The sequence below is a fragment of the Thermobia domestica genome, chromosome 8 (genome assembly GCF_964235325.1).
Source record: "Thermobia domestica chromosome 8, izTheDome1.hap1.1, whole genome shotgun sequence".
In the NCBI taxonomy this organism is placed as follows: domain Eukaryota; kingdom Metazoa; phylum Arthropoda; class Insecta; order Zygentoma; family Lepismatidae; genus Thermobia; species Thermobia domestica.
In genome coordinates this window covers 260,262,224-260,279,336 of record NC_137461.1, presented here as the reverse complement: position 1 = coordinate 260,279,336, position 17,113 = coordinate 260,262,224, and the positions used below count along the sequence as shown (strand labels likewise).

The 17,113-nt window shown below is 37.4% G+C and overlaps 1 protein-coding gene across 3 annotated transcripts in view; it reads left to right on the top strand.

The window, feature by feature from the left end:
- The first annotated feature begins 1,744 nt into the window (after positions 1–1,744).
- LOC145693576 (replication factor C subunit 4) overlaps positions 1,745–17,113 on the top strand; it is a 38,575-nt gene continuing 23,206 nt past the window's right edge. Inside the window, exons 1-3 of one of the 3 annotated variants that reach the window (XM_081769679.1) lie at positions 1,745–1,897; positions 9,079–9,204; positions 14,311–14,487. In XM_081769679.1, coding sequence (XP_081625805.1) covers positions 9,095–9,204; positions 14,311–14,487 — 287 coding nt within the window. In that variant the 5' untranslated portion in view covers positions 1,745–1,897; positions 9,079–9,094. Of the gene's footprint in view, positions 1,898–2,548; positions 2,788–9,078; positions 9,205–14,310; positions 14,488–17,113 lie in introns of those variants that run through there. The other 2 variants (XM_081769678.1, XM_081769677.1) reach the window with 2 other exon arrangements.

The following is a 17,113-nucleotide window of genomic DNA, read 5'->3' as shown; positions in this document are numbered from 1 at the left end:
AAGTGGTAGTTACACGAGTCTGAATGTCTAGCTTGATTGGAGCATGATCGCTACCAATGAGATCAAGAACGTTAACACAGCTACGATGTGACATGTTGTTCGAAACAATAACTATATCTGGAGTAGTCTGACTCGCGGGACGAGTCGGTTTTGGAAGTGGCAGAGTCACTCCAGTAGTATGACTGGTGATGTAGTTGAGGAAACGATCCCGTTGAGTATGTGTCCGGCTATGTAAATTCACATCTGCCATAATGATGTAGGTACGGAAGGTAGTGGAGATATACTGAAAGAAGCTGAACGGAATATCATGCCCAGGACGGATGTATATAGTTGCTACAGTCACATACAATTCCTGATAATATAATGATGTGATAAGGTATTCAGGAAGATTAGGCAGAGTCGGAGAGTGACTACGAAATGGAATAGAAGGTGAAAACCCAATCGCTACTCCCCCGTTGGCTCGCCTAGCAGGGAAAGTGCTATCTTGGCGTAACAGTTGGAAGCGAGGTATGCGGCATGACAATCTGGGTGTGAGATGTGTCTCATTAAGGATAAAGGCATGGATTTTTTCTTCGAGTAAAAGTGCTTCGAAGAGCGGCTTATGCTGTGGTAAAGAACGGATGTTTAAGAACAAAAAGGAGAGCGCCATAATGCAGAGAATGATGACAGGATAGCTGTTAAACCTCCGTTTCGAGTACATTTGAGTGATAATAGACGACATTGCCGGAATATGTTGGATAGATATTGGCGTGGAAAATTGCCTTAGCCGCGATTTGAATTTGTTGGGCGATGTGATCTCGAAAGAATGGATGGATATTTTGTAGCGAGAAGGTAAGAAATGTGAGAAGCTGATGGACAGTTACAGGTTGCTGTAAAGCTGGATTGGCGGGTGGTTGGATTTGGTCCGGTATGCGTAATGGTGCCACAGTCTCTGGCTTTGTTGGTTCAGGAGCTGGTTTGGATCGGCATTTGTAACTGTATGTAGGGTGAGAATGATCTTGACATGTGGAGCAAGTTGGAGGTGATTGTAAATTTGTACAGCTTCTTGTAGGGTGAGGGCCGGAACAATAACCACATTTGAATGGATTTTTACATTGGGAAGTGGAGTGCTGACCGTAGACCTGACACCGTTCACAGCGAATGGGTAAAGGAGCGGAGGTGCGTGATGGTTCAACACGATGGCGTTGTTTATAGATATAGGCGCCACGGGTGAGTAACTCATCGATAGTCTGTTGAGAGTTTGTGAGAACCCGCACCATGTAGGTCAACCCATGATCGTTTTTGATTCGGATACATTTTATGATATTGTGCCCTTCCAATTTAAGTTCTTCAAAGACCTCCTCGTCACTATAGCTCGGATCTACCCCTCGTATAACTACAGACAATGTTGGTGATTTCCTCGGTGGTGGTGGCTGTTTCGGGCGTTGGTCGCTAAGCTTGGTCATGGTTGATTTGGAGCCAAAAATCTCAAAGCTGCACTTGTTCCGTGTCGTACGGAGAAACTCCGGGTCAGGCGTCTTAATAATCATGCCGTTCCTAGTCTTGACTATTTGAGTGATGTTCGCCCGAGGCATGTATTTTGTGATCTGTACTAAAAGTAGCTTTGGATTTGAAAATTTTGGATCAAAGTTCTGAAGCAGGAAAGAATGGATGGCTGGTCGACTAGGAGGAGGCAGGTTTGGAAACTGACGATCATCCTGAATGTCAATGATCATGGATGCCTCAGAGCTGGCATCGCTTAGCTTATGTTGACGTTTAGCGGGTGGTAGTTTTGTGGATGCAACAGGAGAACGTTGACGAGCTGATGAACCCTGACTGCTAGAAATCCTTTCCAGAGAATGGCAACGTCGTCTAAGCGGTTTCCCAGATGAGCAAGAAGGTTCCGGTGCTATAGGTGGTAAGCCAGAATGTTGTCCAATGACAGGTTGGGACGCCATAAGTCACGGTGTAGGTAATGAGTGAAAAGGTGTGACGAAATGAAAAGATGAAATGAATGAATGATGAAGCTAAGCTTCCAAAAATATGTACACTAATGTGTACGGTAACGCAGTCTCCACTCGAGTGAAACCCTTAATCTCTCCCACTAGAGATTATCAAAATAAATCGTAAGCCTAGAGAATAGCAAGGTTGTCGACAGTTAAGATCAAATCAAAGTGTCAACCTCCGTGGAGGTATGAAATACAATTCGACGGTTGTTTCCTAAACCCCAAAGAGGCAAGTATTCCAACCGTATGTACGAAGATCGCGAATAAAATCAACAATTGGGGATGGACACACTAAGTGACTTGGTTATTTTTCTTCGCCAGCAACGAATACCCTATTTTTTTACCTGGTTAGAGATTCCAGGTGGCCAGTTCCCAGACAAACACACAAACTATTTTATTTATATTAGAACATAAATAATAATAGTAGCGAGAGAGCGTATGCTTTGTTTGTCAGAAAATTGACCGGAAACTAGAGCTAAAATATCATTCCATTTCGTAGTACAATACATATATTCTTTTTGAACTCTTTAGTAATTGGCTACCTTGATCCAATGTACACACACCTACATTTACATTCACAGACAAAGGATATATCCTTTGTCTGTGTTTACATTTACACACACCTAAATTGGCGGGAAGTTGGTGATGGCTAATATTGGGGAGTGTTGTATTTTGTGTATTTGAATGTTGTGTTTCACCCAAGAAAAGCATTGATTCATGCTGAATTGAAGCCTGTCAATAGTATTATTAATTGCAGAGGATAGTAAATTAATTAGACAAAGTAAATTTTTAACTTCTTTTGGTAGGGTATAATTTTGTTTTCAAAAATTAGTATTTGGTATGTAGTATTATCAAATTAGGGTTTACTGAGCAGACACTTCTACAAAAAAGAAAATGGTGCAGGTGTAGAATTGGCGCACTACATTTTGGAAGATTTACAGGTATAATTGAATACTTTGTTTGAAAAGATATATTCATAAGGAACATATTTCTGCAGGCGACATAATTTTATACAAAGTAATACGGTCCATGTTCCGTTAAGGGGGTCCAAAACTACACTGGACCCCATTAAGCTAACCTAACCTAACCTGACCTAAGCTAACCTAACCTGATCTAATCTGACCACCTGGGTCAATGTTCCGTTAAGGGGGTCCAGTGTCTTTGACACCACTTCCTTCTATTGATTTTCGTTTGATTACATAATATAACGTTATACTAGGTTAGATTAGGTCAGGTCAGGTTAGGCTAGCTTAGCTTAGCGTAGGTCAGGTTAGATTAGGTTAGCTTAATGGGGTCCAGTGTAGTTTTGGACCCCCTTAACGGAACATGGACCCTAACCTGACCTAACCTAACCTAATATAACGTTATATTATGTAATCAAACGAAAATCAAAAGAAAGAAGTGGTGTCAAAGGCACTGGACCCCCTTAACGGAACATTGACCAGTAATACAACTGTATTTCAGGTGTACAAGTGTAGGGTTGCTAGTGTAAAATCATCACAAGTGCATTACGATGGGTAAAATAAGTGAGTGCATATGAAAGATGAATCTCTTAGATGTTATTTTCTGCCGGCGGTGTATTTCTGCACAGTGTACAGAAGCTGGATTTTATGTTTATAAGTGGAACGTTACTAGTGTAAATCCATGACAAGTGCTATTGAAACTCACGTATTTTCCAAAATCCACTTCTTTTTCATTGTCCACGTTACGCGTATAACTATCATCACTGACGCGGCTGCTCTCTTCGGGCCCACCAGCTTCGCCCTACTTGACTCGGTTAAGTAACTCGTGCGTTTTAGCGGCCACCTAGCATAGGTTTGTTTATGCTTTTGCACTGTAGTTCTTATGTCGTGCATCCGAAGACCGTATTTATACGCAAATCGAAAAAGAACTGATTTTTCTACAATTATCTGTGTTGGCCCTCTTGAATTTTATCTATGCCAAGTGACATATTTTCATGTCGCCCAGCGCAAATCTTTTAGGAGACAATAAGAAGTAAATTAGTGAAAGAATTACAATTTTTTAACAATTGTTTCTAGTGGTGCGCCAAAACTACACCTGCACGTAGAAAATTTATAGGTAAAATACGATGTAAAGCATTTTTGTGAAGGAATGATGTGTGAATATAACTAATTACTCTTCGTGCACAGTATATTGAAATGAATTTTGACTGATAGTGAAAGTAGTGTATGTGTGTGCTCTTCCAATGTCTTAGTTTATGCGTATACTCCCCGTCGCTAACGCGAATGCTCCCTACAGACAAGTCTTTAATTTAACCTGAATATGTAATACATGTGTCCAAATTTGGTAGAACTGTCTGCTCGAGTAATGCCTAAAAGTAGGTTTTATTAATATTTCTGAATAGTACCAGTTAAATTTTAAGCAACTCTTTACTTCGGCCATGCAGTGATATCCTGTCATTGTTAGTATTATTCACAGGTTGTCACTGATACCTTATTCCTTCTTCATATGGATATTTTCTCACTAATGTCGTTCCTGTTCCTGATTCACATAGTATTGCGGAGCGAGCGTTAGCAGTTAGAGCCCCGCAGGGCACGTTGTTTTCTGTCTTTTGGCCTTGGGAACTGTAACTCCGGGAGGCGGATCCGATGAATCGGTTATTGTCACTGCCTTGCCTAAAGTACCCGTAAAGACCTGCCCAGCACCTTAAATTTGTACTTACCTTAATGGTTTGTATAGATATCCCACTCCTGCATTGCACACTTAGTTTGTATCGTATTTACTTCACAAATTCCTCACACATTTACGCTTTCGTAACATGAACTCATTCCTCCAGTAAACATTCTTAGTTTTGGCCCCCAAAAAGCCTACATAACCCGACGTAATTTTTGAAAAATTATTTCACTAATTTCCTTCATATTGTTCTCCAAAAGATCTGTGCTGGGCAACAAGACATTACTCCATTTAATATAGATAAGTTTCAAGGGAGCTACCAGAAGTAATTATTTTACGATTTGCATATAAATATGGCGGCCGAATGTATGGCATGAAAACCACCGTGAAAAATCACAAACCAAGTTGTGCTACTTAACTACTAAAATGCACAAATGCTATTTTAGCGAGCCAGGGCTGGTTGGCTCATACGATAGGGTAGGATGTGTCCGAACAGAACAGGCGCGTCAGCGACTGTGGGTGCACGCGTAATCCTGGGTAGTAAAAAAACAAGTGGGTTTTGGTAATGATACGAGTTACAAGGACTAGCACTTGTTATGGTTTCATACTAGTAACGCGCCACTTATAAAATATAGCTTCTTTGCATGTGCCGGTAGAAGATAGTACCTAATACAATCATCTTTCATATGCACTCACTTATTTTATCCTTCGTAAAGTCTAAACTAAAACTCTATTACTTTATTTAATTCTGTCGCTTACAGAAGAATATTAAATATGTCTTTTAATGCAGAATATTAAGTTTTGCCTGTAAATTTTGCAAACTGTGCCAAAACTTAACCAGCACCATATTTTTCGCTCTTCAATAGTGTATACGTATATTACAAAGAGATTGGAAAATACGTATCAGTGTGAGAATACCCTTAGCTCTACCACCTGATGTAGTGGTTAGCGTATGCGTCTTTGATGTATGGATGTATGGGGGTTTCGGGTTGGAATTTCGTTAAAAGATTCATGCGGTTTGTACGCATTACGAGTGTTCGGATTCCACCTTAATGAAAGTTTTGCGTCTCATGATCTCGGTGCTGAAAAGGGATGGAAAACTAAACAGCGAAACTGTACCTTTATATAATTACCCGAATGTGAAACTTATAAGTCGGTTAAGTATGGGTTCTCTTGAAAGTATGAGTTTTACTACCCTTTTCTGAGTAGATACGTAACAAAAGTTAGTTGGTTCTTTCTGAAATTAATCACAAGTGAATATGCAAGGGAAAGTATATACAGTACTTGTGCTTTCAATGTTCAAGGTGTGAGAAATTGAAAATTAAAAGCTAATTAGTTCCTGAGTCCAGATGAAACATTTTAATGAAATACATGTGTTTTCGAAAACTGTGGTGATGTGGGGAAAGTTGTGTTTCATGTGAATACAATCATTAATGAATACGGTACCAAATATCAAATAAAAACCACGTAGTGTCATTTGGAAAAAAAAGTTCTACCAAATTGACAGGGTTGGCTAGTTTAAACCAGCTGTTTTTTTTAAAAAAAAAAAAACAACTGGTTCAAACCAAAAAACGAAAAATATACGTCAAAGTGTAACTATTCGTAAAATCTTGATGAACACACATTTGTGGGTTATCACGTTTCACTCCCGTATATTATGTACAACCTAAATTCCCCATTCGTTACTCAAAGAGATTATACTACAAAAGCAACTTTTGTTTTATACATTTATGAATGTTTCTTTGTGATGTTTTTATAGTTTGTTATTATTGTTATGCAATTGCAATCAAAGAAAAATTCTAAATATTGTTTCGTTTCAGTAATGTTTATTATTGATAAAATATATCGACATGCCGTACTTTTTTTTGGGAGGGGGTCATACAAACCCCACGAGAGGCATTTGTATCCCACGAGACGTATCGCATTTGTGGCCAATTAGTCCCGGTTTCGAGTTCAAATGGAGGACAGTTTCTCTCGGATGTAAGTCGAGAAGCGGTTTGGTTTAAGCTTATGTGCCCCCTTCCAGCATGACCTGGTTGTTGCATAATACCAAGGCGAAATAAACTTATTTTTGTCCATATGTGATATAAATACATAGAGTAAATTATTTAAACAAAACAAAAGCAAACAAACAAAAAAACGGGTTTAAACCAAAAAACCGTTTTTTTTTTCAATAAAAACCATGGTTTTGCCAACCCTGCAAATTGGCAACACTGCTAACCGAATTGCATCGCCGTTACGCACATAAAATGAATCGTATTGATCAAATCTACTTTCTGAATTTCATCATAACTTAATACATACTTTATGATTTAACACGAAATATATATATTTTCCATTGTCGCGAGCCTATTTTGGGTCCCGAGTTAGAAACCCTGTAACTCGAAAAAGAAGCGGAATTCGACTCATGTTTATGGAACTTTTCTATTTGATTTGATATCAAAATTCAACTCTCAAAATTTCCATACTGCCTTTCAAATTGCCTTGTATACAGGACCTAAATGCCCATAGGCAATATTTACATTCCAAGTACAAAAATCGAAATTTCAGTAATTAATTGCGAATGTTAGGGGCTGCAACCGCATGAACGGTTAACGAATATTAAATACTAATCAATTTTCCAATAGTTGTAAAAAAAATTCAAATTTTTAAAAGATTTGGTTTTCGGGAAAATAGCGGCCAAACATGGTGTCTTAATGAAATTTTCAGCTTTTCATCATACTGTCACGTAGGATGTAATAATCAGAAACGTAAGTCCTTTACATTTTCAACAGACCTTATCGATTAGATTGTGATACTAGAAACAGATGGTTGATATGGCTCGTAAGGACAGAAATAAAAATGTTTGAAGTTAACAAAATTTTCACCAAAGTTGGCAAAATTGCTAGTGAATTGCGCGATTCCTATTGGACCAACAGATGAATGTTTTCCATCCACCGAAACACATTACTTTATATTCTTCTTACTATTAAAATTATGTTACTTAATACACTCGTTTCTCTACAATAAAACTTTTAATTTGACATGTTTTCGAGCTTTGTGAGCTCATCCGTGAATATCAGGGCCGCGGTGACTCAGTGGTGGAGCGTTCACCTATGGTGCTTGGGGTCCCTGGTTCGATCCCAGCCCCCGCCAAGTGAACTTTGTGGTGAACAAAAACCATGTGCGTGGGTTTCCTCGTGGTTCTCCCGCTTTCTTCATTCCACCATTTCATTTATTACTCCTCATTACCGTCTCCTTTAGCCTAACGGCATAATTGTGGAACGTTAAACTCAAAGATTTCATTTCATTTCATTTCCGTGAATATCACCAATCTTCTATCACCTTCGGTTAATACATTTTATTTTTCAGTACCTGAAACACGCAGTTAATTCTTTACTTTTACACAGTTTCATTAGGTATCTTTTCCGTGTCTACAACTTCATTCGTTTATGACATTTCAATTGAAATAGAGTCAGTGTACAAGTAATATCTGCATTGTAGCGCTCAATTATTGTGACACGGAGGGCGAACCACCAACTAGCCAGCGGTCTTTTTACCTGCTCGCTTCTACTGGTCTCATTTAGTTGTTGTTGTTGGAAGTTTTCCTTCAACCGTCTGTTTTCAACACCGTGATTATATAAGACGACCTACAGTCAAGGCGGAATCCTAACCCCTGTAATGCGTTCACATTTCAGTCCTCTGCACCAGAAATCAGGCTTATGATTGGTGCTAGCCATTAGACAAGCGGGGAGGACTTACCTCAGTTTGTTGGTAGTTTTGCTGAGGCTGTCTTCGCAATATGGGCTTGTTGTTCGTGGTGTTAGGACGCGTGTTCGTGCACTGAGATTGTTGAAAAATATCGGTAGAAGTCTGAAGTAGCGAATATTTATTGCTCGCACTTATTGGAAAACTTAATAGATAAAATCATGTCAACAGTCATTTTTGGAAGGGTTTGGAGGCAGAATATCTCCGAGTAAGGCTAGCATTAGGTCTTCTCGGAAAATCAAGGGATTGTATTGGACACCCATGTAGGAAGCTGTCGAAAAATGTCAGATAAAAGGATCCAGAGTGTAAAGAACAGACTACTGGTGTCTCAAGAAGTCACTGCTCAGAATTTCATAAGAAACAGGGTAGTTCAGAACTTCTCTTCATGCTATAAGAAAAAAAAGAGCGAGGTTTCATGTGTATTGTATCTCCGTAATTCGCGAATTAAAAGAGAAACCAAGAAATATATATGCATGCTGGAAACAAGACTCTTGATGTAAACCTTAGAAGTGTTTCGGATCCTAGTGTTATTTTAGGTCTCATCGTCGTTCTGTAAGAGAGAATCACAAACATAGAATCACATGTTTGCTCAGAAAAGTATTAATTGAACCAGTCCATTGTACTTTTTTTTATGTTTGTTTATATCGTATGATGTTTATTATTCCTTTACTGCCATGAACTGTATAAGTATGTGAAGTTTTGTGTTTTTCAGTTTTCTGTCTGGAAATATGCAGGCCTTTTTGAAAACCGGAAAGTTAGGCCAGCCAAGTACATCCGGTCAGTCAAAGGAAAAACCATCTCAGAGAAAGTCTGCCCCAACACCTTGGGTGGAGAAATAGTATGTATTAGTTTATTGGTGTAAATTGTAGAATATTGGGAATTAGAAGATCGTGTGTTTACTACAGTAGAATTTAAAATAATAACCATACATACTTACTTGTAAGTTACACTTTTAGATGTGAAATTGAATGCTTAGTTATTACTATTTTCTAAATTAACTCTAGGGTATGATGGAAAATTTGTGTATAGGTCGATATATTTTTACAATAATGTAGCTAATATAAATTAGTGAAACCTAATGGAATATAACGAAATACCTAGTTTCTAGTAAGATAGTGGCTAATTTGCTGGTAACTAGAATCAAAGCTAAGGGATGTGTGTGTTCTGGGATAGGCAGATAGGGAAATCGGTCACTTTGGAGCATCAATGACTGTTGATACGAATGCAAAGAGAAGTTGGAGTTTTTGCTAATGAAGACGACTTGTAGAATGTAGATGTGTTCTGATGTTCTAAAGTAGGTTGGAAGAATCTCATTTATCAGAATAACAGTAAAGGTATGTTATCTTTTAAGGGGCGGTTGATTTTGCTGACAGGTTTTACAGCTGGGCTTCTGGTGGAACTGTAAGTTCGGGGGACAGTTCGTACAATGAAGCTGTAAGGATGTTGGGTGCTTCGGTTAACGATTTTAGGACGGTTCTCGTATGCATTTTGATTTCAGATAAGGTGCTGAATATTTGGTAAAGGAAATAGTGGGTTGTTTGTAAGGCTGAATTTTTTGCTGATACGGTTATGGAGTTATTCTCAACCCATACCGTCATGTTTCTTGATGTTGACCTCAAAGTTGAAAATTACTATCTCCAGAACTACTATCGCTGTACATCAGACCTGCCGAAAGCACTCAGTATCGCCCATTTCAAGAGCTCCATCCCCTCACTACATCAAGTGTTTCTTACCCTATGCCTTGCTATTCGGGGAACTCGGATCTTTTTTTAATGTAACGCCCCACGATTGTACACCGAGGGTAAGGGAGACTGTGATGATGAAATGGTGAAAGTAAGATGGAACGGGATAATTTGAGAAAATCCACGCGCACTGTTTTTGTCCACCACGAAGTCCACTGGTCGGGAGCTGGGGTCGAACCAGGGACCTCACTCACAAACAAAAGAATGTCTTTACTTTTTGGAATGATACTGAACAACAAAATATTTTGAAAGATTTCCTGATGTGAACCTTTTTCCATCGTCTGTCAGAATTCTCATATATGTCGAAAAATTGCGTTCAACATCACATGACGTAAGAGAGGTATTTCATCCTGGCTGTTTCCAAGGGCTCTACAGAAAATTTTCCTGGACATTGTCTCCACGAAGAACTTGAATCACTGTCTTTATTTGCAGGAACTAAGGCGTCCTTATTCACACTCACCTGCCGCAAATTACAAAGAACTGTCCTGGCGGGAGCTCATGTGGTTCGGATTCCACGTTAATCAGTAGGTCCACGTCTCATAAGCCTAGCTGCTGAAAGGGACGCTAAACTAAAATCAACTCATACAAAGAACCATGTGGCGTAGAAGGAGTCTTGTTATTAGATTGTTGAGAACTAGTTGATAATGAAAGGTTATGATTGATATTTCGCGTGTTAATTAAATTTTTTTTGAAGGTCAATAATAATTATAAATAGCAGTCGGTTCTAAAAGCCAATTTAGGATATTTTAGGTCCTAATCCCAAAATTAAGCCAATTTAAGTCCTATAAAATTACCAAAGATTACCATATTTTGCTGATAGTAACTTGAAATGTAAAGAGAATACGAAATTTATCCATTGACTAGAGGAATAAAGTAGGATCAAACCTAATAATCCGAAGCCTACTGATAACCCTACAGCGCTCAGATTCCTCATCTTCTTATCCCAGAACACAGAGCCTATGGCAACAGTACATTCGACAGTACCTTTTACTATTATCCTCAAAATCTCTTCCCCCAGATTCTTGTCTCTAATAGAAAGAGGTTCTGTTCGCCAACCGCCCACTCTTGTCTTAAAACCTGTAATACCAAGCCTCACTATGCAATTTTTGTTTAAATCTTTGCTAATTTTTATTATTATTTTTATATTTTTACTAATTATTTTATTAATTTCTTAATTTTCATTTTTGAATCATATTTTCTTTATTATTATTTGGATCTTGCAATTTTACCAGTTTATTGTCCCATTAGTTTTAATTTTATTTACTTATACCTAGAAAACTATCACGTGACCCTGCATTCCAACATGGCAATTGCCTGAATGTTTGCCAGCTTTTTTCTCCGTTTATTATTATTATTCCCTATCTGATGAAGCATTTCAGCCAAAGTTTAGTGTTCTTCTTTCGTGTTTTAATTGTTCTCAGAATTTCCTCGTTAATTCATTGTATACATGTTTCTTTTTACGTTATTTGATTCCTCAACACGACACATTAATAATAAATCGTGTTTTGTCTTAAGATTATTATTTTTATACTTGAGAAACTCAGTGCCATGTCTGAGCAGTTCTTTGGTACTTTGGAGTTTTCAGCACTTATCTATATGAGATAGAATGTGCTAATGAAAGTGAGGCAGAAACTAAATGACTAACAACTGTAGTGTTATCGAGGCAAGTATCTCTACCGTAAATCAAATTCGGGGCTGTATTCCGCACTTGACCTTGAATAGACACTTTTATGTGCTTAAAAAAATCATTGTAGCACTGTGTTGATCTGACATTTTTAAATTTGCTATGAATTGATCTACGACTTGAAAAGATCTTTTTTTTTTTTCCTGACTTAGGCGTCAATTCTGAAAATCAGGCGCCACAATAATAGATCCAACTTGATATATAAGCCTAGATCTTTCGGCCTTAAATTATAGTTACTAGTATAAAAAGTACAAGCTTATTTCCCTCTACAGGCTATCCTTGAAAGATTACAGCAATTGAAGTCAATATAAGTGAAGTTTTAGGAAGCAACAATAGACGAGGCGTATCCGATAAGTAAGTTCCATTTAAAAAAAAGTACTAAAACAGGTTTGTTAAGCCAAATTTATATTTACATGAAAGAGCACATCTTAAAACTATTTTTCGATATAGTTTCCACTAAACCTTCCTCGAAGAAACATTCCACCAGTAAAGACAACCATAACTCCACAGTATTTTTTTTTTCTTCGTCGTCGTCACTTTCAAAGCGCTTACCGCCGAGCTCGCGCTTTAAGTCTTCATCCCGGCGAAATTAAAATACCGCTAATTTTACAGTAATTATGTGATATCTTCAAATAGATAAAAGAAAATTGAAATATGGAACAAGAGCGCCCTAGACAATATTATTTTGCATGAGGTACCGTTACCACAAGTCACCTAGTAGCTTTCCATTTTCAGCCGTTTAGAAACGCGAAAATAAATGCCGATTTTCAAAATGGCTCGAAATCGAAAGCAGATAAGTGAGTCGTAATAACGGTTTCTCATGTAAAATAATATTGTCTAGGGCGCTCTTGTTCCACATTTCGATTATCTTTTATCTATTTGAAGATATCACATACTTACTGTAAAATTAGCGGTATTTTAATTTCGCCGGGATGAAGACTCTTAAGTGTAAGAACGATGTGGTAGCCAGACGGCGTCAAGTCGGGGTTGTGCGGCGGGTGGTCCAAACAGAACTGCTGGATTAATGTTTTAAATTGTACCAGCAGTATGGGGACGAGCATTGTCATGGAGCAACAAAACTTCCTGTACTGAGCATTCCTCCGCTTTTGTTTTGGATTACACGCCGAAGTTTTCTCAGAGTCGCACAGTCTCAAACGAAACGGTGCGTACTTGCCGGACACTGGCGGGATATTTCGTTGAGGAAGATTTGGACAAGTTGATTACCCGCTCTGATAAGTGTTTGAACGGTGATGTCAAAAAATAGTTTAAGGTGTGCTCTTTCATGTAAAAATAAACTTGGCTTGAACAAAACCGTTTTAATACTTTTTTGAAAACGGCCCTTAACTTTCCGAACACGCCACGTATATGCTCCTCAGTCTACATGTCTTTGACTTTGAGCACTGAAATACCAATTGTTCACTTTTCTGAATGGATCAAAATCCTAGAAATCAACGACTGCCAGGTAAAAATTGACAGGGTGTCTCTTGGTCATGAAAGTCATGAAAGTCATGAAAAAGTCATATATTTTGCTTAGTGGTCATGAAAGCCATGAAAAAGTCCTTTATTTACCCAACTGGTCATGAAAATCTGAAATTTCAGAGTATATTTTTATACTTCATACTTTTATACCTCATACTGCATGTACTGAAACAGTTGTATCAGGTCAGTAATTGTGAGAATTTCCCCCACCAGTTAGTGCTGGCTAACTGGTACTTTACTGTCTTCCTAGCTGCTCCCCATTTCATCTTCTAGTCTCTGTAATATAGTAACAACTTTTTACTGTCCAACTTTCTGATCTGCTATTTCTTTACTTCTAAGAAATGTAAATTGTGTATTTTTGGGCCTTTAGACTTATGCAAATAATGTTATTCGTTTGAGTTTGCAGATTTTAAATTTGATGATCTATTTATTTAAAACGAATTTCTTTTATAATTTGTTTTGTCTTTGGGCAGTTCTCTGAGTGCTTAATTTCAGACAAATTTCTGCTAGATGGATACTTATACTCAGAATTAAAACTTCAACTACAGTATAGTGTGATTCACTGGTAAGAACAGGCCCATATTTAGGTAAGTGCTATTCTGTGCTCGAACACAAGGTGGCAGAATTTTAGATTCTTTCTTTAAGATTCACAATAAGTGATATTTAAGACTAGCAACCCGCATAGTTCTGATGCACCACTGATGGTAGGGGTTTATTATTACTAATGGTAAATTTTTATCGCCATGGTCATGAAAATTTGAACAAAAAGGTCATGAAAAGTCATGGAAAAGTCATGAATTTACTTTCTGGTATTCCAGTAGACACCCTGATTGGGGAATATTAACGTCAAAAGAAGCTGAACAGCGTACTGTTATTTTCATCGACCTGACACCCTGGATTTTTCGAGCCCTGAATTGATCTTTTTTATAATAATAATAATAATAATTAAAGACCTTTTCATAAAGGACTAACAACGTTAATATCAATTATTTAAATTGAAAGTACTTTTTAGTTGAATAATCTGTATTCTAATTTGTAGCCGCCCTCGCACTGTGAATGAAGTAGTCGAACAAGGAGAGGTTGTGGCAGTATTACAGCAATGTCTGTCGGGTGCTGATCTCCCAAATCTTCTTTTCTATGGGCCACCAGGAACTGGGAAAACCAGTACTATTCTTGCAGCTGCACGCCAACTATTTGGTGATCTCTACAGAGAAAGGTAAACACTTTTAAAAGGAATAGTAAGTCAAAGTTTGTATTGTGCGCATCACATGATAAATGAAAGAATACAAACATGGTGTTCACAAACAACACCAAATAACTTTGGGAAATGAATCCCCTCTTTCACACATACAAAGTAGGGAAGACATAGGTGAATAGATTAATCATTTTGGATTTCGCTGGAAATTAGATCGATATAAAAAGAGCCATAACTCGAACGAAATGTCAGGTGAAAGAACATATTGATTATTTTGAATTTAGAATCCATTTCTGTGCAAGTGGATATGGAATGTGCTAGTTTTAATTTTTTTATTGTATCTTTTTTTCGTTTGTGGAAAACCTCGTGCAATTTTTTGGGTGCTTCGAGGTTAACTCTGTTGCCGTCCTTTCACATCCACCTAATACATCAATGGAATCTGGGCTCAAAATGTTAAATACCTTTGTTCACCTGACATTTCGTTATCAACAATATGAACATATATGTTGGTCTTTCTATTTTTTAATATAATTTTGTGTAACGATTTATTTCTGACTTATTGGGTGTTGTTTCCGAACACCTTGTGTACTCACTAATCTGCGCATGTATATACTTCCTTGGGACAATAATTTCAACCGCTTGAAGCAGCCAGTCGTTCATAGTTGCAGGTTAGTGTCCAAAATACTCTTTCATATTAAAAACAGCTGTCCTTAATTTATAATATTTAGCTTTGTTTTAATACCTATATTTAAGTTATGTAAAGATTTTGTGAAAGTTTTTGCATATATTAAATTAATGAGAAATTTTACACAAACACAACCTCCTTTGATGAAACGAAACCGCAATATATTTTATATTCCGTTTCTAAAAACAATGTTCCCAAAATATATTTCCATGTTAATTGTGAAATTCCTGGTTTAAAATAATTTTGTAGTACTTCTACGATGCAAAGGAGATTCAAAGAATTTTTATTTATCAGTGTTTGTGGCTTTAATTATGTAATCCCGTTATTGTTTGTCCAGATTACCTTTGTCTAAATTAAACTTCGGATCCTCCGTTAGAAAGAATTTTTATCATTCGTATTGTAGATGTATTTAATTATTTGTAGGATTTGTAAAAGGTACAGTATACAAAGAGTGAGAGAAGTGCAAGACTAAATCGAGAATCGAACCTGGGTTTCCAGCTTACCGTCCCGATGCGTTAAGCAATTCTGAAGGTTGGGTAATATAATCACCTTTTGGCGCGCGTGATCTGCGGTTCGATTTCTGTTAAGCTTTTGGATAAAGTATACACACGTATTCATTATGCTTGAACGAGCTATGCAGGATTCACACTAACCTTGAAAATTCTGTAAATGCTTCAAAATATGCCGAAAGTCAGGGAAGGCTGCTGATTTTCACAGAAGAATCGCACAATTTTTTTAAACAACACCTCAAAGTATAAAGACAAATTCAAAAAGAAGATACGAACAATGGTTGAAAAGACACAATTATGTTTACAAATAAAGAATCTTGGAACTCTGACAGGTGTTAAAACTTCAAGCTATGAAAGAATAAATTAAATAAAAAATTCAAATGTTACAGAATTAAAAAATGAAGTTGGGTTTGTTGGCTGTAGACAGTCAAAGAGATCAAATTACGATATATGTTTACTTGTTTATGTTTGAGTGTGTTCAGAATGCCGAGATATTAAAGGTATCAGTAATGTATAATTTATGTGGTCCTAGTGTTTTATTGTATTCGAAATACAGGAAGTTTGATTCATAATAGGTATTTACACTAAGAAAATAAGGTTATACAGTATATATATATAAAACAGGGTTTCCGGCTTAAACGTCCAATAGAAGAAAAATTCATAATTTCCAATCGAATTATTAAATTGCTACATTTCTACAAGTAGAGAAACTTAAAATGTTTTTTAACTGTAGGTGATTGCCATTACACTGCACATACACATACACAATACTGCATTATTTACGAAATGCACACATTACGAAAACGTCAATGGCGATGAGGACTCCACAGCAGAAAGTTTTCTATGTGCTAGCTTTCGCCGAGTTGAAGTCAATAACACTCGTGCAACGTCGATTTCATCTTGAGTGACTAGGACTTACAATATGCCTACGTTTATCAAGAGACGTAACAATATACTTACTTTTAGGACTAGCACCTTCGTGAAACCGAAAGTTTGTTAATTTTGTCGGGTCTCCACACAAAGCGTGCTGTCGCAGAGGCCAGTGCTGAAGAAATTCGTACGGCCTTCCAACGAAGCCATATGATGTCCATCTGACGAGCCAGTAGGGAATTGCAGGAATCTAAGTTGACAGTTCATGATATCAAGAAACGTTTGCATCTACGGGCTTACAAATCGCAGGTGTGTTAGAAACTGAAACCTCAGGACAAGCCGCTAAGGAAAGCATTTGCTTAAGCATTTCTTATAAAAAATCTATACAAACCGAGCCATTTCTCGATGTTTTGGATTTCTCTGATGAGTACGCTCTACACTTCTGGGAAAATGAAAAAGCATAATTATCGGATGTGGGGAACGGAACCACCTCATGTTGTGAGGGAGCACGAACGTGATTCTGCGAAAGTGAATGTCTCGTGTACATATATGAACAGATATAGGGCTGTATTTTGCGGAACGT